At 53.0% G+C, this 24,794-nt stretch overlaps 1 protein-coding gene across 1 annotated transcript; it reads right to left on the reverse strand.

The window, feature by feature from the left end:
* Positions 1-24,614, reverse strand: F8 (coagulation factor VIII). The gene is made up of 26 exons (XM_054289734.1): positions 24,463-24,614; positions 20,345-20,469; positions 19,925-20,047; positions 19,290-19,502; positions 18,685-18,756; positions 18,169-18,279; positions 16,182-16,403; positions 15,680-15,914; positions 15,116-15,290; positions 14,074-14,167; positions 13,205-13,416; positions 12,775-12,925; positions 12,430-12,639; positions 8,884-11,221; positions 8,022-8,187; positions 7,058-7,255; positions 6,133-6,361; positions 5,860-6,042; positions 5,559-5,675; positions 4,265-4,336; positions 3,476-3,561; positions 2,853-3,008; positions 1,944-2,088; positions 958-1,106; positions 515-691; positions 1-297 (listed from the first exon to the last, which is right to left on the reverse strand). Exons 1-26 carry the CDS (start codon positions 24,612-24,614, stop codon positions 142-144), a joined length of 6,267 nt encoding a protein of 2,088 aa, XP_054145709.1. The 3' UTR covers positions 1-141.
* Between the last annotated feature and the right edge of the window lie 180 nt (positions 24,615-24,794).

A 24,794-nucleotide genomic window follows, 5' to 3' on the forward strand; every position in this document is an offset into this window, starting at 1 on the left:
ACCCAGCCACTTCTGCAGCCCTTCCCCAGCAGCAGGGGCAGCCAGGCCCCTGGAGGGATGGCTCCAGCCCTGGGGAGGGCTCAGTGCCTGGTGGGATGTGTGTCCTTGGGCTGGCAGTGCCCCTTCCCGGCCCTGCAGCCATCAGTACTCCTGCTGAGTGTCGCAGCCAAGGAACTCTACTCGCAGGGCAATGTGGTTGTGCCACAGGCGGGGGTGTATCCTCACATAGCGGGCAAAGAGAGGCGGCTCCAGGCTGTTCCTCACTGTGCTCTGGTGGTCTTGGTTTGCCTTGAAAATCTGGAGAGGAGAGAGAAACCAGGGATGCACTTGGCTGGCATAGTGAGGACAGGATCAAGCCAGACAAACACCCCTTGGGATGCTTTAAGGAAGGAAGAAGCACAGCCTGGCTCACTGCTCTTGGAGAAATCCTGTGAGCATGTTTGCTGCCAAGGGCTGTGCTTGCTGCCCTGGGGGTGGTGGCCATGGGCTCTGGCCACAGAGCAGCCCTGCCTACCTTCTCCTTGCCATTTTGCAGGACTGGGCTCCAGTGCATGCCATCCTGGCTGATGGAGACAGCAAACTCCTTCACAAACATCTGGGTGAAGAGAGCTTTGGCACCTTGGGTTATGATTGCAGTCACCTTCTTGGTCACTTCGAAGTCCACCTGCAGCCACTCTCTGGGGCTGTTGCTCTGGGGAAGGACAGACTGCCATCAAGCCTCCAGCAGCAATGAGGAAAACACACTCATTGCAGCTGAAGCCAGGCTGGCCCTGCCCTTCCCTCTGCTGCACCTGCCCTACCAGGCATCTGCTCGGAGCTGCTGGGTGCTAAAGCAGTGTGGCAGTGAGTGTGCAGCTTGCATGGTGCATGTGGCTGCATGCACTTCCCACACTAGGGGAGGTGACCTGGGGACCCTGCTGGGCTCCCAGCTGCCTGCCATCTCCTCACACAGGCTACCTGTGGCCTCCAGGCGTTGGTCCTGCCCTGAAGGTTCAGGCGGGCCAGGGCTGGTGTCCATCTGGAGAAGATGTTGGCACTGTGGGAGGATGCAGTGATGTGCTCATCAGGGATCCCTCTGTTCTCCATTCCTAAGGGCATGGAGCAGCCTGGAAGAGAGAGGCAATGCTTGTCAGGGGCTAGAACTGACCCACCATGGAGATGCCTTCTGCCTGCTCACTGCTCCAGCTGCCCTGCGTGCCTTTGCCCTGGTTATGAGTTCTGCAGTGCCATGGTCCCTGCATTGCTTGGGGCCCCTGTGTGCAGCCTTGCTCTGACCTCACTACTCCCACCTTCTTTTCTCCCTGGAGATTTTATCTAAGAGAAATGTGAAGAATTTCTGGTGTTAGGAAACATAAGGAGAACCTGTCTCCAGGGGGAGGACAAGAATACCTGTCAGGGAGACACCCTGCATTTGTGTGATCAGGTGTGCTTGTGCACAGCTGCTCCAGAGCCAGCTGGCAGGTTTGGGGCATGGGCTGACAGCACAGCCACTGCTGTTTTTAGCTGCTGCAAAGCAGATGTGCAAAGCCAAAGACACGATCCTAGGGCACCATTTCCCCAGGCTGTGCTGTTGATCAGAGCCATCTCACCTTCAACTGGCAAAACCAGACTAAAAGCCAACAGCATCTGTCTCTGCTTGCTTCCAGACTGAGGCAGCAGCTCTCCATCCATCAGCTTAGCTGCTGCTGGAAGTTTCCTGTGCCTCAGTAAAAAAGTTGGTGAGAGCTGGCTCTTCCTCTGGTGTTTTTATCTCTCATACCACAATGAGACTTTCCAGCTTTGTTCCCTCAACACCTCAGTGCCATCTCCAGCTGCCTCCTTCCTCCTCCATAACTGCCTGGGGGTCCTGGCACAGATGGAGCTGGGGCTCAGCACCCTAGCAGGGCAGAGCAGAGCAGAGCAGAGGGCAGCCCTGGTGGCTGGGATGTGAGGGGCACACGCACTGTTGAGGTCGCAGCCCAGGAGCTCCATGCGCAGCGTGGCCCGCAGGTTGTAGTGGGTGGGGTGGATGCGGATGTATCGAGCTACCACCGGGGGCTTGAACCGGTTCTCTTTCACTCCACTAGCATCCACATTCCCAAAGAACAGCTGCAGGGAAAGGGAGGAAAAGGATTGTAGCACCGGTGGAAAGAGAGATAGGCAGGACAAGGATTACTGGGGAGAAGAACGTTCATGTCTGGCACACAAAAATGACAACTCAGGGAAATGATCTTAAATGAGGCTCAGGCCAAAGTGTGAGTGGGCCACTGAGAAAGAAAAGGAGAAGAAGAAACTTTGGGTCTGTGCAAATTAACGTGGTTTTATATTTTTCACCAAACAGTGGTAAGAAAAATAAGGAAAAAAGTCAGTCCTCAAACGTTTGGACCTGGGAAAAGTTGTAGCCACACATGGTGCACACAATGGAGGCTTTTCTGGCTACTCCTCTCCCAGTGGATTGATCAGCTTATGCATATTTAAGTTGTGGGCTTTTTCTAGTGACTGTAGATTCTCCAAATCATCTGCATTTGCACAATATTTTTAGAAAGGCAAATTTGCCTTTGAGGTCAGAAAAGATACTCAGGTAGAATCTTATGCTTAGCTCTAAGTAAAACACAACATAACATTGAGAGGTGGATCTCACAGCCACCTGGGATGGTGGAAAGAGGTAGCTCAGATAGTTTAAAATCAGACAGATGGGACAGCAAGTCCCTTGCAGACCTGTGATTCAGCCACCTGGCACTGAATGGTGTCTGTTGCTGCCCTAATCTCAGGGGCTCAGGAGGTTTCTGCCTTGTGGACAGAGCTCCCCAGCCCTCCTCACCCCAGGACACCCCATTTGGGGAGAGCACTCTGCTCAAGACCCTTGACCTTACCATCTGTGTGCTCGTGGCATTCCCCTTGTAGGTCTTCCACCTTCGCCCATCGAGGCTGTAGAACACAACAAACTGGGAGATGTAGAAGCTGGAGAACTTTTGTCTGGCCCCTTGGGTTTTTATGCCGTGAATAATGGTGGGATGCAAAAGATCCACCTGAGAATGAAAGTCAGGGATTCACTTCTGATGGAAAACCCAAGCTATGTTCAGGCAATGCCCCAAAAACCCAAAAACTTGCTTCCTCCTGACATAATTCAGCACTGGTTATGAAAGTAATTAAACCAGTTATTTATAAGGGCACAAGTCAGCCAACAGCTGTGAGTGAGCAGGGGACAGCTGTTAGGAGAGGTGAGCTGTTCTGCCTTGGGTTTGGGGAGATTTTTGCACAATCCAGTGCTGCAGCTGGACCATTTAGTGATTCCTCTGCTGCACTGAGCATGGATATGGGGGTCAGGCCAGCAGCAGCCTGAGCAGAGCAGCTGCCATTAGGATCTTAGTGCTCCCCTCTCAGAGGGAAGAGAAAACAGCAGGAACAGATGTTTATAGCTGGGGAGGCACTGCCCATCCATGAGCATGGCCTTGCAATGCCCCCAGTGGTGCCTCAGGCACAGGGCCCCTCTCACCTGGATCCAGGCATTGCTGCGGTCGGTGCTCCAGGCGTTGATGGAGCCGCTGTTGTGCAGCCTGGCCAGGTGAGGAGCCCACTGCCCTGCAGGGAGAGAGCACAGACACAAGGGTGCTGCTGGCCCCTGCTGCTGCTGCCCCAGGTGGTGAGAGGTGCACCCACAGCACTGGGCCTGAGCATCACCCCGGGGTTTAGTAGCCACACACAGGGTGTGACCGTGTTCACAGGGGCCTGAGAGTGAGGGAAGAGACGAGGATCTGACTCCGTGTTTCAGAAGGCCGATTTATTATTTTATGATATATATTGTATTAAAACTATACTAAAAGAATAGAAGAAAGGATTTCATCAGAAGGCTAGCTAAGAATAGAAAAAGAAGGAATGATAACAAAAGCTTGTGGCTTGACTCTCTGTCTGAACCAGCTGACTGTGACTGGCCATTAATTAGAAACAGCCAACGTGGGCCAATCAAGGCTCCACCTGTTGCATTCCACAGCAGCAGATAACCATTGTTTACATTTTGTTCCTGTTTTCCTCCTCAGCCTCTCAGGAGGAAAAATCCTAAGGAAAGGATTTTTCATAAAAGATGTCTGTGACACACAGGGTGGCACAGCACTGGCACCATGGGCCAGCTGTGTGGGAAGGCTCCAGGTCCTGACTGGGGTGCTGGCATGGGCACAGATGGGGGAAGGACTGCACTACCAGGGACTCAGTGCAGCAGAACTGGGGCAGGCAAACGAGTTCTGCTGGCTGAAGCTGCCCTGAGCCCCCCTGCCCTCCAGCTACTCACCATACTGCCCTGAAGCTGTGATCTGAGAGTCTGCAATGCCACCCGAGGCCATACCCAGGGCATTCTGGCAGTCTGCAGGGAACAGAAGCCAGGCACAGTTGGTTAGACAGCAAAAGTCTGGGCTGGGTAGCAGCCTTCAGGCTCAGGGAGGTTTGCAAGCCTCCAGGAGCTCCCAGGTCTATTTCTCTTACACCGGGGGATAGGTTTCAGAGGCTTCCACATCCATCTCTGGATTTTAAGACAGCTGGAAGTTCTTGCTCACACCCCATATGTCAAGAGCAGAGAGTTTCTAGCATCAGACACAGCAGCCTTTTGCCAAACTCCTTTCCCTGAATCCATGACCTCTCATTCCCATGTCCTAATGTCCCAGCAGTGCTGACAAGTGTCTCTTCCTTATACCCACATCTTGCTCCTGGGCCTTTTTGTTGCTAGGCAGCATCTTTTGAAAACAAATATCACATTGCTAAAGGAAAGTCTACCCGACACCCCTGTCTCTCTCTGTGTCTCTTCTGGTCTCTGAGCACAGGGATGTTTGTCTCCTATAATAACCATTATTTTTTATTATTAGTGACTTGTCACACCTTGGCATCTCCACTGCATGTCAAATGCTCCTGGGTAAAATGCAAATTTGAAATCTTAAGCGGATTTTTAACTTATGGCAACATTTTCTGGCTGACATTTAATATTCTTTTATAAACAGGAGAGAGACTGTCACAGTGTGATAAAATACTACTCTCCCACACCACTTCCCCAGTCCTTACTTGTGGTGAGTTAGAAACATGTTGTTCTGGGGTGGAATCAGAGGTTTACTGTGGATTTTGCGGTTGCTTTTGGAGCTATTTCTATCAGATCAACGTGCAGTCAGGCAGCATCACTCACTGCCTCCTGTCATTGCTCTGTGCCTCAGTTTACCTCCTGATGTATGGCTAGGCAGCTGGGCACTGTATCTTACTGGCAGCACAGGCAGGGACCAGCCCATGCATGCACTTCCTTGGATAAGTGCATTTTATGGAAGGTCCAGGGACTCTCAGATTTGGAGAATGAGAACTCTTGCAGTAAATATTTGCAGGCCAATGAAGGTGCCTCCCAGCCTTCACCCCAGCTGTGTCCCTGACCCTGCTCTCTGCTGGGCTGTGCAGGCTGACAAGGGCTGAAGTAGTGACTTTTTTTCAGAGTGAAAACACAGAAGGTCCCACTTGGGTCACCCCAAGAGAAATGCTGAGAGAATATGGGGGAGGAAGCTCAAATACACACTGGTAATGGCTGTGTGTGTGCTCACAAGAAAATCACTCACTCAGGTCATACACGAGGAAGAGGGCACTCATTCCAGCTTCTTGGTGCTCTCCCACTTTGCACTCCACCCTCCAGATGCCAGCATGTGAGGGCCACATCTCCACCGTCCCAAAGACACCTGGCCAGGAATGGAGAGCAGAGCAGAGCGGAGTTACTGCCTGTAATGGGACACACTGTGCCAAGTGCTGTGCAAGCACAGGGGCAGAACAGTCCAGATCCACTCCCCATCCGTGGTATTCCCCCACAGAAACTTCCTGAGGGCACAAGCCGTGGCAGAGGGGGTGCACAGTGCTGCCTCTCACCAGGATAAAGGTTGTAGACTCCCATGCGATACTCCTGGCCGGTCCTGACGTTGAAGAGCTGCCCGTGGAAGTGAACAGAGTGGATGTCCTCAGTGCTGCCCATGTTTAGGAGGTGCCATCGGACCCGTTGCTGCTGGGCCATCACCAGCCCAGGCAGGGTGTCGCTCACATAGCCATTGATGGCTGGGAAAGGCAGCAGTCAGAGGGGCTCAAGGCTCTGGGGCATTCCCATCCTGATACGGGCTGTGGGGTGGAAAGGGCAGGGAGCCTCACCGTGGAAGGAATGGTTTCTCCTGAAGTCAGGGCTGTCCTGCTGGAGCCGGCAGGGAGGCCGGCAGTTCCTGGCCACGTTCTCTGGGAAGTACCAGCTCTTGGTCTCGTCAAAGATGGTGAAGAGCAGGGAGAACTCCTGCACAGCCAGCTGCCTCCTGGAAACGTAGCTCAGCACCCCATGGTTGCAGATGATCAGCGGCCCGATGAGGCCTGAGTGCAGGTCCTTCTCCTGCCAGGGAGCCAGGGAATGAGGGGCTGCCTCTGAGCTGGGGGAGGCACTGACACCAGCAAGAGACAGCAGAGAGGAAAGCACTGAACCCATCTGCATCCCTGGCCTGGCTCCCACTCTGGGGCACGGAGGCACTGACACCAGCAAGAGACAGCAGAGAGGAAAGCACTGAACCCATCTGCATCCCTGGCCTGGCTCCCTCTCTGGAGGGATTAATTTGTTGGGTTCACCAAGCTAAGAAAGGCTGAGCAGCAAGTGTTTGCATGTGCTTTCAAGAGACGTGGTGTCTGTCTGTCCAACTGTCCAACAGTCCCTACTGTGCTGGACCCTGGGGCCAAATTCAGGAAGATTTGGCATAGAGGTAAGGAACTGCAGAATGCTGGTGTCTTGTAGGTATCATAGGCTGGAATAATTGGGGAAAGGGGTGAAAACCAAATGGAGGAGAGGGAGAGGGAGAGGGAGAGGGAGAGGGAGAGGGAGAGGGAGAGGAGAAGAGAAGAGAAGAGAAGAGAAGAGAAGAGAAGAGAAGAGAAGAGCACCAGCATGTATTCATCATTGTATTAGACACCTGAGAATCTACACAGCCCCAAGCTGCTTTCAGCACAGCCCCATAGGAAATTCCTTGACCTTCCAGGAGGACCCAGGTGTGCTGCCCTCCTCCCCTTCCTGGGATGCCCCATGGAGACTCCCACCTACCAGGTCCACGTTGGAGAAGTAAGCCCAGGCCTTGCAGTCGAACTCCTGCGTGGTTGGTGCCATCTGGGGCAGGACTTTCCAGGTGTATTTCTGCTGGCCACCAGGCTGCACCACCTCACCCTGCTGTGCTGTGCCCTCATAGGCTGTCAATGTGGAGTGGAAGGAGAAGGGCCGTGAGGCCAGGTTCTTGAATGTCACCTGCACCAGAGGGAAGGCAGAGCAGTGCAATGTGTGAGGGAGCAATGCTCACAGTGCTCTGGGCCCTGGTGGTGGGTCCAGCCAGCTGGTGGGAAGGATGTCCCTAGTTCCCAGGTCTCCAGCAGGTCTCCATGCAGTGGCCAGCCCCTGCTGAAGCACAAGCTGTAGCTGTGCAGTGCAGTCTCTGGTGGAAAGCATGTCCTGGGTTCATGTCAGCAGGATGAGGCCTTTGCCTGCTCAATGGAAGCAAGGTCAGCTACACTCCTGTCTCTGGAGCCCAAAGGTGCTGCATCTGTCCTGGTGAAGATTTCCATGAAAACTGGGCAACTTCTCCAGGGACACAAGTCCTGAGCCTTTCACTTTCTTCTTAGGTAGGTGTTGAAGGAGCTGTGGTAGTGTGGGAAGCCCAAGCCTGCCCTCATGCAGAGCACCTAAAAGAGCTGCACTGAGCCCTGCTTAGCTCACTACCCTTTTTGCATCCCTTCACCCAAAGGCTCCCCATGGAGCCCAGGAGCTGATCAGGCCATGCTGTTGCAGGGGTTGGGTCTCAGCTCCAGGGCTTTGCATCTGAACACTCTGAGGTTCCTGCTGGCCCACTCCTCCAGCCACTGAGGTCCCTCTGAGTCCCAGTCTGGTGCCATTCACGTGCCAACAGGGCAGCTCCTGTCCCCAAGCCCTGAAGGTTAACCCATGGGCACTGCAGGGCAGCACTCCCTCTGGCTGAACTCCAGCAACAACAACAGGGGGATTCATGGTTTCTACTCACCATGATGACATCCTGAACTTCTGCCCTGATGTAGGGCCCGAGGATGCCCAGGTGCTCATCCAGCTCTCTGCGCTGCACCGGCTGCGTGAAGGACTCGTCCAGGTACTCTCGGAAAACCGCCTTGCGGTACTGCCAGGAGTGCTTCCCCCTGCTCCTCCGGGGGTCCCTGCAGGGTGGCAGTCAGCTCAGTCAGGTGACACTGTCCCACAGTGAGCACAGCATGGCAGGGTTGTTACAGGCCAGGGGGATACAGAGCCAGGGCATCCCTGACCCACTTGCAAGGAAGCTCAAAGTTTCTGGAGGTTTAAACCCCCCTGGGGAGAGGGAGATGCTGGGAGCATCCTTCCCCTGGGCTGCTTGGCTGGGTTGTACTGGTACAGAACTGTGATCCTGCCTGCCAGGACATGCCATCTCATGCACCATTGTGACAGTGTTCACAGGGGTCTGAGGAAGAGGGAAGAGATGAGGATCTGACTCCATGTTTCAGAAGGCTAATTTATTATTTTATCATATATATTATATTAAAACTATACTAAAAGAATAGAAGAAAGGATTTCATCAGAAGGTTAGCTAAGAATAGAAAAGAAGGGATGATAACAAAAGCTTTTGTCTCGGACAGAGAGTCCAAGCCAGCTGACTGTGATTGGCCATTAATTAGAAACAACTCTATGAGATTAATCACAGATCTACTTGTTGCATTCCACAGCAGCAGATAACCATTGTTTACATTTTGTATTTGAGGCCTCTCAGCTTCTCAGGAGAAAAAAATCTTACAGAAAGGATTTTTCATAAAAGATGTCTGTGACACATCATGCCATGCCATGCAGTGCAGGAGGAATGCCTGCAGGACCATCACACTTACCTTGCCTTTAGGAAGTGCTGGGGTCTCTGGTCCCCGTACTCCCACATCACCTCCACTGCTGCAATGAAGTACTGCCTCATCTCCCCCTGGAAGGAGCGTGGGTCATGCTCCACTTCCCCATACATGTCAAAGTCCTCCATGGTCTGCTCTGTGTCGTACTCATCATAGTCTGTCTTGGCAGCCTCTGAGGGGCTGGAATGTGTCCCATTGTTCAGGGCCGGTTCCTCCCTGTGTCCTGGGATGTGGCTCCTCTCCCCAGCTGTGCTGTTGCTTTCCCCATCCTCCTTGGGCTCTCCTAGGCCCTGGCCCTCTCTGTTCCCTATTTCTCTCAGGACATCTTCCCTGCCGAGCACCTGACATCCATGAGGAGTGTCTTGCACATACTCTGTTGACTTTTTGGAGCTGTTGTTGAGAGGGGGACGACTTGGAGACAGTGAACAGTTCTGTCTGGTGGCTGATTTCAGAGATGTTCCTTCTGTGCTTTGCCCAGACATTCTCCCAGGCATATGGTCCTCTGTGGCATTGGCCTTGGGCTGCTGAGGCTCAGGACTGGACTGACCCAGCTGCTCCACAGAGTTTGTCTCCTCCTCCATGTGGCTTCTCCCCTGAGCTTGCTCTCTCCCAGGAGCCCCCCACACCGCAGCTCTGCCTGGCTGCAGCTTGGCCACAGCTGGGCTGTGCAAGTCCCCCACGTTGACCACAGCCCCTGGGGAGCCTGGGTCCCAGTTTGAGGCCAGGTGTGCAGCCTCAGCAGTGCTCTGCCTTCCTGAGCTGCTCTCTGCCCCTGCAGGTCCTGTGCCCAGTGCTCCTGGTGAGGGCAGGGAGCGTCTGCTGCGCTGAGCCCCATCCCTGCTGCTGGTGTTGGGAAGACCCAAACCTCTGCTCTCCAGTGACCTGCCTTGTTTAGGTCTCCAGTCAGGGCTTCTGGCTGTAACTCTGTGCCTCAGAAACTGCTCAGGGCTCTTTAAGAAGCCATTTGGGAATGGTCTGGTGTCATTGGTCACAATGTTCGATTCAGAAAGGGCAATACTGTCCAGCTCTGCTAATTCCTTAGCATCCTGAAACACTTCTTTCAAAACTACTTCATCCCTCTCTTCTGTCATTACATAGCTGGGTGACTCAAGGTCATTGCTGTCTGCAAAGGTGGTGTCTGGAAAGCCTTTGGCAAGTCCACTGGCCTTTTCTGTGCCACTTTTTGCAGGCAAGGGGTTGCTCTCATCTGTGAAGGTTTCTCCTCGTACAGGTTTGTCTGACAAAGAAACATTTTGCTCTTCAAAAGTTTCGTAAAAGCCTTGTGAAACCACATTGTGAGGCCTTTTTTCCAGCCTAGCATCTAGGTCATTTGACGAATAATTGCTTTCTATGGTGTGACTGTGAACCACAGCATGAGAAGTCCTGTTATCTTCTGTCTCATCTGGAAGTGCAGAAGGATTGTTCAATGTGGAGGAAGAGTTGTGATCAATACTTAAAGACAGGCCTGTACTGATTGCCTCCTCTGAGTCATACAGGTTAAAGGATATTTTATCAGCCCTTTTTAGCAGCTTGTCCTCTTTTCCCTGTGAAGACACATCTTGAAGTGCCAGGTTGTGCTCCAGATCATTCTGGTGAATTGAGCTCCTGTTCTCCTGAAGAGGGGCTTTGCCAGCAGCATAAGCAATGGAGTCCCACAAGCTTTTTGCATGAGTAGCTGTCTTTTGAGGCTCTGCTTCCAGGTTCTCTATCCTACCACCAGACTGGACTGTCATTCCTTTTACTGGCTCCTGCAGCTCTGGAGCCTCTCCTGGAGCTGCTGTGACTTGGTGCAGCCATTGCTGATCTTCTTCTGAGCTCACAGTACCATGGACCCTTCCACTGACACTCACCACGTGTTCTCCAGGTGGGGCTGCTCCAAACCCTTCATCCTGGCTGATGATTTTTGACAATTCTTCATCTTCCAGGAAGGACTCATAGGACACTGGGTCATAGCTCGTCTCTGGCAGAGGAGACATGGAAATATCATTTGGATTTGGCAATGTTTCTAAAAATGTTGATATGCCATTGGAAGAGGGATCAGAAATCTTGCCATTGCTCTGGAGGGCCCCATGTTCTGTCAGGCACAATCTTGTCTTCTCTATCTCATTTCTGGAAGAGGTGATGTTGTTCAGTTGCTCATTCACACATGACTTCTTTCTTTTAGAGAAGCCCCTGGGCTGGAATTCAAAGGCCACCTCCTCCCCATCAGAATACCCATAATCTTCCTCATCAGTGTACTGCTCATTCTGGCACTGCGAGACCGTGAACTTGGCATGCATCCCTCGGTCCCTGAAATCAGGATTTAGGCACCCCAGCGTCCACACACCTGTCTCAAGAGAGGCCAAAAGGACACCATCAGCTCACTTCAGTGGGAAATTGGAAGAGATTCCATCCCCATGCTGCTCCCTTGCTAGTGCAACCTGTATTTTCAGGCAGCCTCTGGTAGTGATTCCATGCTTTCATAGTCCCTAGAGTGTCTTACAGCCAGACCCATGGTGTTCTGGCAACATGAGAGCCTTACAAGCACCATCAGCAGGGCTGGCAGAGCTTAGTGAGCTCCACACACCTGTGAGGGCCCAAGCACAGCTTGGTGAGAGCAGTTAATGCAGTGAGAACCCACAGAGCCCCCAGCAGCAGCAGCAGCCACCATAACCCACCCCCAAAGATATCCTGGTGCTGTCAAACACCCCTCTCTCCCAAAGACAGTCAGCACAGCTCTCCCACTGAAGGAGAAGGAAATGGAAGGCTGCATCTCTCTCACATCCCCAGGCAGTGTGTTTGCTCCCAGCAGGGATGGTGAGATGTGTGATTTCTGGGCTCTGCTGCTGGAGAGAGCTGCCACCTGCTGCCGGCTGAGCTGCTGCTCTGCTTCTGAGGAAGCACAGCAATCCGAGCTCAAACGGATGTGAGGCTTGGCTGGGCTGTAGAAAGCTTCCTGGGGTGTCTGCAAACCCTGACAGCTTGGCTCGGGCTGCAGTGCTCATGACCTTCATATCAGTGTTGCAACCACATGGTAAATCCTGTGCCTCCTCTGGGAGGAGGAAATGGTTTGACAGCTCTAAGAGAAAAGTGCTGAGTTGGGGGAAATGTATCTGAACTCTGAAGCAAATCTTTTCTCTGACTTCTCTGTGGCTGTGGTTTCTGTCCTTGCAGAAGTGTGGAGATAAATGGCATGGCCAGCAGCTGCACCCACAGCAGGTACAGCACTGCCACTCCCCTTGACCTCGACGCTTGGAGCCAAGATTGCAAATGTCCACCAGGCTCATGTTACTGCAGCCAGCTACTGGTTTGGCAGCATGTGTGACCTTAACACACCCTACTAATTAAGTAAAATACCATAACTCAATTTCTTTGAGTTAAGCTTTGAAAGATTTAATCACTGCCTCTCATTTGTTGTTCTAGCAGGCTGTGGATCCTTTGCTCCCAGAGTTTTCAAAAGGAATTGGGCACCAATCAGAGAATTGGCTGGAAGTGCTCCGTGATCTCTGCTGGGATGCCAAGCCCATGGTTGGCAGAATAGCCCATGTCACTCACCTGGCTTTTCCAAGCTCATGATGACTGTTTCTCCAGAAAACGGGAAAAGAGTGAGCACGTCCTCAAAGACCATGTTGTGCTTGAAGGTGTTTCCAGAGAAGAAGATGGAGAGGAAATCTGTTTGGGCCCCAACACTCAGGACATACCAGTACACAACATCATTCAGGCAGAGTTTTGTTTGCAGGTTGTCAAATACAAAGCCATTAATAGCTGGAAGAGGGCAGGGGTGAAACATTTCAAGACCAAATTCCCTCCATGGCTGCTGAGCTGCTGTGCATCCCCTGCTCACTCCCTGGGGCAGGGATGAGCCTGTGTCTGTGGGGCCTTGCAGGGCTGAGTACTCACTGTGCATCACATTGGAGGCATAAAACTGGGGGTCCTGGGTGTCCACATGGGCTGCATCAGAGCAGAACCTCTTGATGTTCTCCTCCAGGTACCAGCTGTGGTTCTCATCAAAGACTGAAAACAGCACCAACTTCATGTTGTCTGACATTATCTGGAAAAGAGAGGGAAGAAATTATTCCTGGTCTGATCAGAGCACCCCTGGTGCCCAGTGTAGCTGTCAGGTCTCAGATTGGATGATGGAGAAGTTTACTGCTATTTCACAGGAGTTAGGGTGCAGATTTTGGGAAGAGACAGCAGGCAGAGGAATTAGGACTGCTGGTAAGGTTGAAGAAAACAGGACAGACAAATTTGGGTTTACTTAAATATTTCACCCACCACAGTCATTCCAGCCTTTCAGCTTAGAAGTTGAGGCAACAAAGGAAAGACCCACCTGATTCCCCCTCTGATCCATGGACTTCTTGGAGCAGATGAGGAGGGGCCCAATGAGGCCTGAGGCAGTGTCCCTGACGGGGTTGATGGAGCTGTAGTAGAAACGGGTGAGGCAGCGAGGGTCTGCCTCTGTTGGGCCATCCTCAGTGGTGAGACTCCAGCTGTAGGTGAAGGACTTTCCAGGGGCAATGGCAATATCCTTCACATCCTTCTCTGGCAACACATAACCCAAGAGCAGACCAGTTATGTCTGGGCTGCTCCTGCAAGGGGTGATCCCACTTTGTAAAAGAGCTCAGAAAGGTTTCCTGACTGCAGGAGCTGCAGAGGGAACCACCCATGCCCATCCCAGGATCCTGGTGGGATGTGGGATGGCCCTGCACAAGTCATGGTCTTAGGAGCACAGTAACAAAGGGTGAAAGCAGTTCTGGGAATGAAACCTGAAGGGAAAAAACAACCCCAGAGCAAAAACCACAAAGCTGCAAGAGGGAGAGTCTAAATCATGGTGAACCCCCCCACAAATGCAGGCCGGAGGGAGCCCAGGGAATGAGGGCTGTAAATAAACCGCAAACACAGGCAGGATCAGCAGGATGGTCCCTGCATTGTCAGAAAGTGGAGGCCTCCAGGATGGACAAATTAACGTGGTCCCAGCTCCCTGGTTGGAAATGCCCCTTCTCCCAGTCATCATTAAAGCCCTCCTTAAAGACAGATTTACATGGCACCAATGGGAACATGAATCTAGAATCATCATAATCCCTGGAATTGTAGAGCTCAGGTGCTTGGATGAATGGACAACCAGCTTCAGGAAACTCTCCTGGCCCAGAAAAATGGCAGTGGCCAGGTGATATCCCAAGTTGCCATGGCCTGCCTTACCTGGTGAGCGTCTCATGGGATAGTAGGGCCTGACGCTGGTGAGGCCATGAGGGTAGATGTTGTAGGGTCGGCTGGCTAGATTCCTGAACACGATCTGAAACGAGGACAGGCAGCAGGAATGGGTTTTGATCAGTGTTTTCTGGTGTTCTGGTGTTTTCTGATCACTGTAAGCCCTTGAAGATGCTCTCAGTGTCCTTGCAGAGAGGGAGACACTGGACAGCATTGCCCAGGGGTTAGCAACCTGCCAGTGATCAACAGGAGGGACCCAGACATGTCTGAGATCACAAAGAATACAAGAAACCACAATTTCTCTGTGATGAGCCTACACTGTCCATTGTTCTGGGAGGTGTCTGTTGTAAGGAGGGCATGAAAATATCAGATTTATTAAAGAGAAAGTTGCTGTTCATAGTCTTACTTTACACATGAGTCAGAAGAGGGCCATCAATCCAGGCCCCAGAGGACCAGGACATTAAGTATGCACAGCAATGAAGAGCTTTAGAGTGCTCCCCACTTCACTGCATGCAGCCCTTCCTTTATTTCTCTAAATGGCTCTGTCACATGCCCACAACCACACAGGGAACCCCAGGGAGGGAGCAGAAATGTGAAGCTGCTGGAAACCATCCCATTCCTCCCAGCTGCAACAAGTCAAGTGGTCAGGAGAGGCACTTTGGGAGACAAAAGTGAAAGTCTCCAGTGCTGTGAGGTAACAGCAAACAGATGGAGAAGAGCAGAGGATGAGAGGACACTCCCGCCTCAGAGGAAGGTGCTGGATGTCATGGGTCGTGTATGAACTCACACAGTTCCTAAGACACCTGCAGAGAAGTCAAATGAGAGGGACTGGGCCATATCCTGTGCATCTTACTGACAGTATTTACCTTAAGCTGCCAGTACCACCTGCCTTTCCAGTGAACTTTGAGCATTGCCAAACAGGAGAGAGCACCTGAATGACTAAAGTCAGTCCTCTGCCACAAGCAAAGAGCTATTAGTAGGAATAGCATCATCTGAAATTTCCCCTTACAGTGGTAAACTGCATTTCTCTTACCTTCAGCTGATCTCCCACCTCCCCCTTGATGACAGGCCCCAGAATTCCCTTGTCCTGCTGGCTGGACACCTTGCGCTTCCTGAAGGTTGCATCCTCATACTCCACAAACACCACCTTCTTATACCTTGAGCCCACCCTCTGTGGGCCAGGCTCCAGGTACAGGCTTGCCATGTTGCTGCAGGCAAAGGCAGAGAGAGAGCAAATGGCCACATGTCAGAAACAGAGCAGGACCTTCCATCATCCAAGGACCTGGCAGGTGGCTGAGAAGGTCACCAGGAGTTGTTGTCTGCTCAGAAGGAACTGATTCCAGAGGCCTTGGTGACAGAGAGACAAATGCCCTAAAGACAAATGTCTCTGCAGGGCATTTGGTAAAATGGAGCAAAGCCAGGTGCTGCCTTCCCATGGCCTCTCCAAAACCATTCTTGTCCTGCCAAACTGTTAGTGTCAATAAAGAACGAAACTGTCCAGGTTGGGCAGAATGAAAAGCAATTTCTGGGGAAAAGGGGAAGAGCTGGCAGGGCTGCCTTGAGGAGCAGCCTCGTGAGCACACATGCCCACTCTCACCTGTCCAGAGACGCTGGCTTCACAGGGGCATAGTCCCAGTCCACCTCCTCAGCTGCAATGTAGTAAGGCCAGGTCATGGGCCTGTCCTTGGCAAAAGAGCGTGCTTGGATCACGTGGTAAGTTTGCTCATCTTCCTCAGGGTAGTCCAGATCCTCTGGCTCCTTTAACTGCTTCCCTGTCTTCAGCAGCCGCTCCTCAGGACACTCCTCCACCTTCACAAAGGCCTCCATGCCAACTGGGGTCAGACAGGCAGGAGAAAGGGTCACACTGCTGTGCCAATACAGGCAGGCACCCACCCAAGCCCTGCCTGGAAATTTCTCCACTTTTTTTCCCATCAAACGGGCCAACCTGGATCCACCCTTGCCATCTGGTATGGCCAGGCTGCAGGTGGATGTAACCCTAAGGAGCAGGAGGGGCCTGGAGCTGCAGCACTGCACAGAACCCTGAGCCCAGGCCATCCCCTGACCTGCTCTTCCCCCCAGCTCTTGGAAAATAACCTTACCTTGCTGATGGGACAGTATCTGGCAGAACATCCGGAACCAGCCAGCTGTTCCTGGCGTGGTCTGGGCTGTGAGATAGGTGGCAGGGGAGATTTCCAGGCTGCTGAGGCGGTGGCTCCTCACCAGGAATGTGTGGCCTTCAAAGAAGATGGAGTGGACTTCTGGCCCAGAGCCCAGCCCGATCACATGCCAGTGGACCTGCTTCTTGAGGCACAGTGTGAGACCTGCCAGGGGACAGGGAAAGCAGTCAGGAGTCAGCACTGTGCCCACTGTGCCCAGCCCTTGTCCCCACTCTTGGTGTCATACACTCAGAGTCTGACATAGAGTAGGGTAGAGTAGAGTAGAGTAGAGTAGAGTAGAGTAGAGTGGCGTCCCCTGCTCCTGTGCTGGCTTCAGGCTGGACAAATCACACATGAATGTGAACTGAGCAAAACAGAGGCACTTGTCACATCATCCCCCTGAGACAAGACTACATTTAGAGTCTGGGGGACTTTGGGGGGTTGCTGGTAGGAGCTCACAGTGGGATGCAGTGGTAAAGAGAGAGATGTGCTCCTTGACTCTGTAAATAGGGAAAGTGAGCATTGGACAGGAGATTCATTTGTCTGATCACAGCACTGGCAAGCCTGATACTAAAACACTGCATTTGGAGCAGGGCTCCAGCACATCCTCAGCAGTAGCTGAAATACCACAAAGGGCAGAGAGGGGTCACCAGGATTATTGAGTGCTGGAGAAAATTCCTTCCTCAGAGCCACTCAAAGAGCTCAGTGTGCTTAGGAAATGGGAAAGAACTTGACTGCGTTGTAAAAATACTTTCCTGGGGAGAAACTGACGTGTGCTGAAGGACTCTGTAATCTAGCAGGGAAGTGAATAACAAGTTCATGGATGCTCAAGCCAAACAAAGTCAAATACTCGCTTTTGGCAGAGTGCAGAGGTGACTGGAACAGATCCCAAGGGCCTGGAGGAAACTGGGTGGAGGTTCCATCCTGAGGCCCTCAGCTCTCCATTTCCAGCTCTCCATCAGACACCTCTCAGGCCAGGTCCTGCATCCAGGGAGGGGGATGCTGAGTGGAGGTGGATAACTTCTCCAGGGAAAACCCACTGTGCAGAGATGGTGTTTGACCATGAGGCTTCCTCAGCTCTTGACCTCTATGAACCCATCAGGACAGGGAATTTAGGGGACTTTCCCTTTTTTTTTGCTGGAGAATGGCCAGGCCCCAGTGGGAGGTTTTAGGATGTGGCTCCCCAAAGCTGCTGGTGGTAATGACTCTCCTGACAGTGTTTCCCAGTTTGTCTTGGAGATTCCTCACTCTTGATCTTTTCCCAGGAGAACACCAGAAAGCAGCAACTTTTGTATCCACTGAGATCAAACCCGGCCTTTTCTCTTGCTCTTCTGAAGAAGAGGAGTCTGAGAGAAGATCTTATCACTCTAGCTGCACCAGTGAGGTTGATGTCAGATAATGGGAAAAATTTCTTCACTGAAAGGGTTATCAAACGCTGGAACAGGCTGCCCAGGACTTGTATATGAGACACTCAGGGACATGGTTCAGTGGTAGACTTGGTAGTGTTAAGTTTACAGTTGGACTTGATGATCTTAAGGGTCTTTTCCAACCTAAATGATTCCATGGCTCTATTCCCAAAATCCTATGAAGGTGATTTAATGACAGCTAAATGCTACCTCCAGACTTGTCCACAGGGCTACAAAAGATAAAACTCTGCTTCCAGCATTATTCCTGGAGAGCTCCAAGGAAGCCAGCTGCTCTTGGCAGCACAGACAGCAGCAAACAGCTCCTGCCCTGCTGTAATGGGAAAGGCAGATCAAGGAGTGAAAGATAAGACCCTCTCTGAGGTGAGCACAGCCTAACAGATCCATCACCTGGAAACTCCTCTTATCTCTTTTCTTCCATCCTTTCAGAGTTATAGACCTGGCTCCAGCCCTGTTCCCAGCAGCTCCCATGCCCCCAGCCCTGTCCCTGTCCCAGCAGGACTCACCAGGCAGTGAGCCATTGACATAGCCATTGATGGTGTGCAGCTCTGTCCTGTTGTGAGCCTGGGGCTGAGCAGCTGCTGGGACAGAACCCTGCTCAGAGTACCAGCTTTTCCCTGTGGAGAGAGGAGGGTGCAGTCAGCTGTCACTTGGGAGCATTTCAAAGCAAAATGAACCTCTCAGGGAGCTCAGATGTGTGGTGCCTGTGGGAATGCACAGCACACCTGGCCAAGGCTCTGCATGGGTGTGGGGATGTCACTACATGTGACAGGGAATGACTCCCCTCTTAACCAGTGTGGTGGGAGCAGGGCCAGGGCATGGCATGGCAGAGATGGGGAGCTGCAAGCTCCCTGCACCTGGGGAAGAGAAGGAGGGGCAGTACTGCACCAGTAACACACTGACTGGAGGGACTGGACAGGCATAAACCCTTGAGAAGCTGTCCTCACATTAATTGAACACACATGGCAAAGCAGATGCCCCAGACCCTGCTGAATGCCTGACACCACTCAGCCAGCACTTACCTTCATCAAACACTGCGAAGAGCAGCACAAACTCTTTCTGCAGGCTCTCATTCCCATCACTGGCCAGGGTCCCTGCAAGATGCAATGGGATGGATTTCTTTAAAGGTCAGCAAGCACCACCCAGGGAATTCCCTCTGTGCTCTTCAAGAACTGGTAAACCAAGGCCAGGCTGTGGTTTGCTTTTGTCATGTCTCAAATTGCAACAGCCCTGCTTCCAGTCTTGCAGTCCCCAAAAGTCCATGGTTGAGAGGCAGCTGCCCCCAGACGGCATCAAGAGGTCAGTTTGTGGTGCCTCCCCTTAGACCTTTGCTCAGTGGAGAAGCTGCTCCTGGTGAGTCACTGCAGCCTGCAGACAGTGCCCAGTCATTTCCAGGTCTGGACAACCACCTCCAGGATATGTCTCAGCCAGAGATGACAAATCTTACTCCAGTCACATCTTCTTGCACCTTGTGCTGTCAGAATTTCAACTCTGAGCCCCAGGAGCACTTTCATTGAGCACAGCTCACTGACTCCAGTGTCCTGCTCACCCTCAGGAAGGCACCTGTGATTATTCTGCTTTTATTAAAAGTTGCATGTGGTCTGTCCCCAGCCTGTGCTGTCCTTACCAGGTCGGCACACGAGCAGGGCTCCAATCAAGCCAGAGTTGATGTCCTTCACACTGTTGGTGTTGGAGGAGTAGGAGTGTGTCAGGCACGCGGAGTCGTCGTCCGTCGGGCCCTGGTTCTCCTGGATTTCCCAGACATAGGTGTGTGTCTTCCCAGGATCCACCCTGTCCCCCTCCTTCTCTGGCTGGCTGGTCTCATCCTCATACCCTGCTCCTAAAACCAAAGGAATGGCCAGATGTCACTGAAGGTTCATCCCCAGCACACCTTCCTCCCAGCCAGAGCACAGCCCCTCTCCATGCCAGGGCAGTGACAGGGCTCAGGGCTGTGACAGAGCTGTGCCAGACTCACATGTTGGGCTGTGCACCTGCCCTGAGCTGGACAGCACAGTCTGCCTTGCCCTAAGCATCCAGCCTTCAATTTAATCTGTGTGTTGCCTCTATACCAGATCCAGGTTTGCTCTGCATTGTTTGCTCAGCTCATTTCTGGGCTGGGCATGGTCACGTTGCTCCCCAAGCCAGGCCACCTCTGTGGCCATCTGTCCTTGCAGAGGGACATGAATGGCAGGAGGAGAAAGGATGCACACCTGGCAGGAGGTGCCACACAAGGACTTGCAGCCCCTGGTGCTGCCAGCTCACCTTCTGATGCCTTCCAGTAGGACACCCCGACAGCATGGAGGCTGTAGGGGCGGGAGGCCAGGTTCTTAAAGGTGATGACCACTGTGTCATGGACTTCTGCTCGGATGGTGGGGCCCAGGAGGCCTGAGGGGATAAGACAGTAAGGTCAGGCAGCTGGGGTCAGGCAGCTCACACCCTGCCAGCAGCCCCAAAGGGTCCTGGCTTTCCACAAGCACAGTCAGTGTTTGTCCCTCGTGCAGCAGGGCAGCATCAGCTGCATCAGCTCCAGCAGGGCCCCGGCACCCCCAGGAGCTCTGCCATACCCAGATCCACCCAGCTGCTCTCCTGCTCCTGGCTGAGGAGCAGCCAGCACCCAGCCCAGGATGAGTTTGGTGGCTGTCAAGGATTGCTGGAGCTCCCCACCCTGCAGGTGCTTCTTACCCATCCAGGCTGGCTTCAGCTTGGGCTGTGTGAATGAGCCATCAGGGTACTCCACAAAAACAGCTTTCCTGTACTGGGGAGGGACACCAGCTGTGGGGGGACGTGGGCCTGCATGCCCCAAAATGCTGCAGGAGGAAGGAAAGTCAAGGCTGATTGCACAGACCCATCCATGCATGGGCAACATCCAACATCCATCCCCTTCCTTCCCTTGCCACCAGCTCGCTTGCAATCCCCAGGGATTGCTCACCCTGCTGTGTCCTTTGGGTTTCCTGACAGCTCCCAGGTATGATTGGGAATGTTTTGCCCAGCATGCAGATGCCAGCAGGGCAGTGATTAGTGTTGTGGTGTTAGGGTGGAAGAAGACACAAGGCCAGAGCCAGATGCAGCTGGGGCAGGGCACAGCAGCAGGCATTGCTGCCCCTCTCCTGCCTCATGCCTTGTCCAGTTTCAGGATTCCTTGGCAGCAGAGACAGAGCCCTGGCAGTGCCATGGTGACCCCTGCCCTGAAGCCACCCCAACCCCAGCCCCAGCACCTTCAGGTGTGGCAATCAGATCACATCACTGTAACTCACATCCTCCCCAGCTCCCCCCAGGAAAGAGACTGGCTGCTGGCAGGTGCTGGCAGTTTGCTTTGTGTCTGAGCAATGTCCCCACATTTGTTTCTTTTCTGCCCAAAATGGGATTTACACTTCACAGCAGAAAGATAAAAGAGCCTTGAATGCATTTCACACCCCACTTATCTCTGCTGGCCACTTTCTATCTGTAAGAAGCTTAACAAATTCATTTTCCAGAAGCAATCCAGCCTGTTTATCAGGATAACAAAGGCATGAATTTCTTCAAGGATTTTAGAGGCTGACTTATCAGCCCCAGGACTAAGACCATTTCCAGTAACCACACAGACCTTTCCAGCCTTGTTTCGTTTGGAGCTAAAGCCAGGTGGTGTTTTCTCCCCACTTAAGAAGCAGGGAAGGTTTGCTGTCCTGCTCTGACTAAGCCTTCATTCCAGCAGCGTTTCCCTTTGCAGCTCTTCCTCAAGCGGAAGAGGAAGGAGACAGAGTGACTCAAATTTAGGAAAGGCAGTGCACACTCACCCATAAGACTGGCTGGAAGCCACCTGCAGCTGGAGGGTGCTGTGGGGAGAGCAGGGTCCCCTCTCCTCAGGGGCAGAGCAGGATGGGAGCCCAGAAAAAACCCCACAGGCACCCATATCCTATAACCCCACAGGTACCCAGCCCCTGTAACCCCACAGGCTCCTATAACCCCACAGGCATCCAGCCCCTTTAATAACCCCACAGGCACCCATATTCTATAACCCCAAAGGCTCCTGTAACCCCACAGACACCCACAGCTCCTATAACCCCACAGGCTCCTATAACCCCACAGGCACCCATATCCTGTAACCCACAGGCACCCAGCCCCTTTAACAACCCCACAGGTACCCAGCTCCTATAATAACCCCACAGGCTCCTATAACCCCACAGGCATACAGCCCCTTTAATAACCCCACAGGCACCCGTATCCTATAACCCACAGGCTCCTATAACCCCACAGGCACCCAGCTCCTGTAACCCCAAAAGTACCCAGCGTCTATAAGCCCACAGGCACCCCACAGGCTCCTATAACCCCACAGGCTCCTGTAACCCCACAGGCTCCTATAACCCCACAGGCTCCTGTAACCCTACAGGTACCCAGCCCCTGTAACCCCACAGGCACCCACAGGCTCCTATAACCCCACAGGCACCCATATCTTATTCCTGGCTTGCTGGCACTGGGGTCCTGCCCCAGCTTTGCTCCCCTCTGTGTCCCCACACTGGGAGGTAGCTGAGCTCAGGGTTGCTGACACTCAGCTGTCCACTCTCAGGAAGCTGTGCCTTAATCTCTAGCTCACAGAAAGCACAAATTTGAGAATGCAGCTCTGAGATATGATGGTCTGGTCCTGCTGATTCTGCAGTAAACAAGGCAGAAAGCCTCTGGAGCCAGGGGGATTCTGCTGGCATGCAGGGGCGTGGCTGGGAGGGCTCTTAGTGACAGCAGGGCTCAGTGCTGGGTCCCAGTCCTGGCAGAGCAGAGCCCACAGGAGACAAGCAGGCGGGTTCAGCCCAGGGATGTCTGATCAGAGTCCTTCTGGCCAGTCCTCTGTGACTGGGATCCCCGTGAACTTCCTTCCCCAGGGGCAGCTGGAGCTGAGACAGGCCGATAAGTTTCTGGCACTTTGGATCAGCATTGTTAGCCACTCTATCTGTTCATCTCTTGGAGTTGGGAGACATCCTGCACTGCCAAAACACTCAGACATGGGCTGCTGCTACGTGTCCACCAGCCCTGTGTCTGAGCTGAGAGCCCTGGAGCCACTGCAGGATGTGCTGGGACCCTGTGGTGGGGCTGTGCTTGGGAGGAAGAGAAACTGAAATCATGGGGAAGGTGTGAGCAGCTCTGGCATGTTACAGCCCATTAATTTGACAGAACTTTCTACAAACATGCCAGAGAAATCCCTGGATACATACAGGGGGTTGGAGGTCCTGGCTGGAGATGCCCCTTTGGAGCTGCCCTGAGATGCTGGCACACTGAGGTGTGGGGCAGAAGGAAGCACAGACACAGTTCAGGGACAGCCAGCTCCAGGGGCAGCTCTGCCTGCCCACTACACTTTCCTGGCTCACTCCTGCATGCCCCTGACATCCAGCCTGGCTGTTTTCCTGTGCCCTCCTCTGTAGCCTGGGAAAAGGCACCACCATGCAGCTGGGAACAGCCATGAGGAGCAAGCCCTGATTCCCATCAGCTTCCCAGCACTGCCCAGGAGCTCTCTGCCTCTCCAGGCTGCAACACACCAGCAAGCCCCTCTGAGACAGCCAGTGTTATTTTCCCCCCCTTTTACAGAAGGACAAGTGACCTCACACTGCCTGCCAATGCCCCACTCATCCCCAGGCAGGGTCAGGTCCCTGAGTCACTCCAGGGTCAGGAATAGTGCCTGAGTGCATCCTAAAGCCAGTGCTGAAATGGAAAGCCACAGGGCTAAATTAAGTGTGAGGGAAGTCATCACCCCAAGCACAGCCTAACGGATCTGAGGGCAGCATCAGTGAAAGCAGGGCAGGGGGATCAGTAAAAGGGGGGTGCTGGATGCAATTTTCCTACTGAAGTAATCAAAAGGGGAAAAAACCACATAACTGGGATACAGTGAGTACAGCAGCTAGTCAGCCTGACCTGGGTCATCCCTAGAGCCTGGCTCTCAGTGCCTGACCACAGCTCCTCACTGCTCAGGCCACTGTGGCTCTGAGATGGGCTCATGGGCTGATCCTGCCTCAGCAGAGCCTGGGGAAGGGGATGGAACCAGGGCAGAGGGAATGGGCACACCTTGACCCACAGGGGTGTAGCATCCAGCTCCATCCTCCATGCCAACCTCAGAACATTCACAGCCATGCATGTCCAAACCAGCCGTGCCTTCAGACAGCACCATCCTGATGCCTGAGCAGTGCAACTACCATTTTTCCTTCCAACTTCAAAGTACACAGCAAAACCACCATGCCTTCCTCCTCCTTACCACTGTGCATTAATATTATGCTTTGCCCAAATGCTACAAATAATTTTCATTTCCTTGAGGAAGAATTTCAGCCCCCAACAATGTAATGTACACAAAGATATGAATAACTAAAGCTGGGTTTTACCAGGGGCAGACACAGTGGAAAGCCTTTGCTGCTCAGAGTTATGTCAGGGGGGCACAGCCAAACTTCCTCTGCAGTGCCCAGAAGTCACAGGTGCCCATCTCCCCTCACACTTCCCCAAAGCCCTCAGGATGCAGAGCAGAAAAGCAAACACAGGCTGGAGAATCAGCTCCTGGCTCCTAGCACAGACTTTAAAGGCTCCTAGGCAAATGGCAATAAGATAAACCTGTGCAGAACAGTGATGCAGAGCAGGTTTGCATCTTTCTCTCTCCATTCCACCTGTCCCTCATCGGGGGTTGCACTCAGTGACTCCCCATCACACCACCCCTTCCCAGCAGCTCCCTGCACCCACCCTGCCAGGTTACCCCATGTCCCACCTGCCTGGAGCCCAGCTCACAGTGCCATATGCCAGGGTGGGAGAACACCCAGGGCAGGGCTCTAGGAGTGCAAAAGGAAGAGCTTTACCCTGCAGGCGCTTGCAGCACAGACAGCAGGTCGCTGTGTGTGTAGTCCCAGCTGGTTTCCACCGCAGCTATGTAGTATCTTCTGACTTTGCTGGTGCCCTCCTCAACCAGGCACAGGAGCAGGAGGCTGCACAGGGCTCCCACCAGCACCATGCCTCCTGGCTGGGAACTGGTCTGACTTCAGGAGGAAAAGTGAAGAGGAAGGAATGAGAAAAAGAAGAGAAAAGCCTTTATCTGCTCATCCAGCTGTTGTAATCCACCGGAGATGATGATGAAAGGCAGCACCCACAGACTCACTCGGGGCACTGGAGTGTTTCTCAAAGATGTCAGCAG

The sequence above is a fragment of the Melozone crissalis genome, unplaced genomic scaffold (assembly GCF_028551555.1).
Source record: "Melozone crissalis strain CALT ecotype California unplaced genomic scaffold, PUWL_Pcris_2 ptg000068l_1, whole genome shotgun sequence".
In the NCBI taxonomy this organism is placed as follows: Eukaryota; Metazoa; Chordata; class Aves; order Passeriformes; family Passerellidae; genus Melozone; species Melozone crissalis.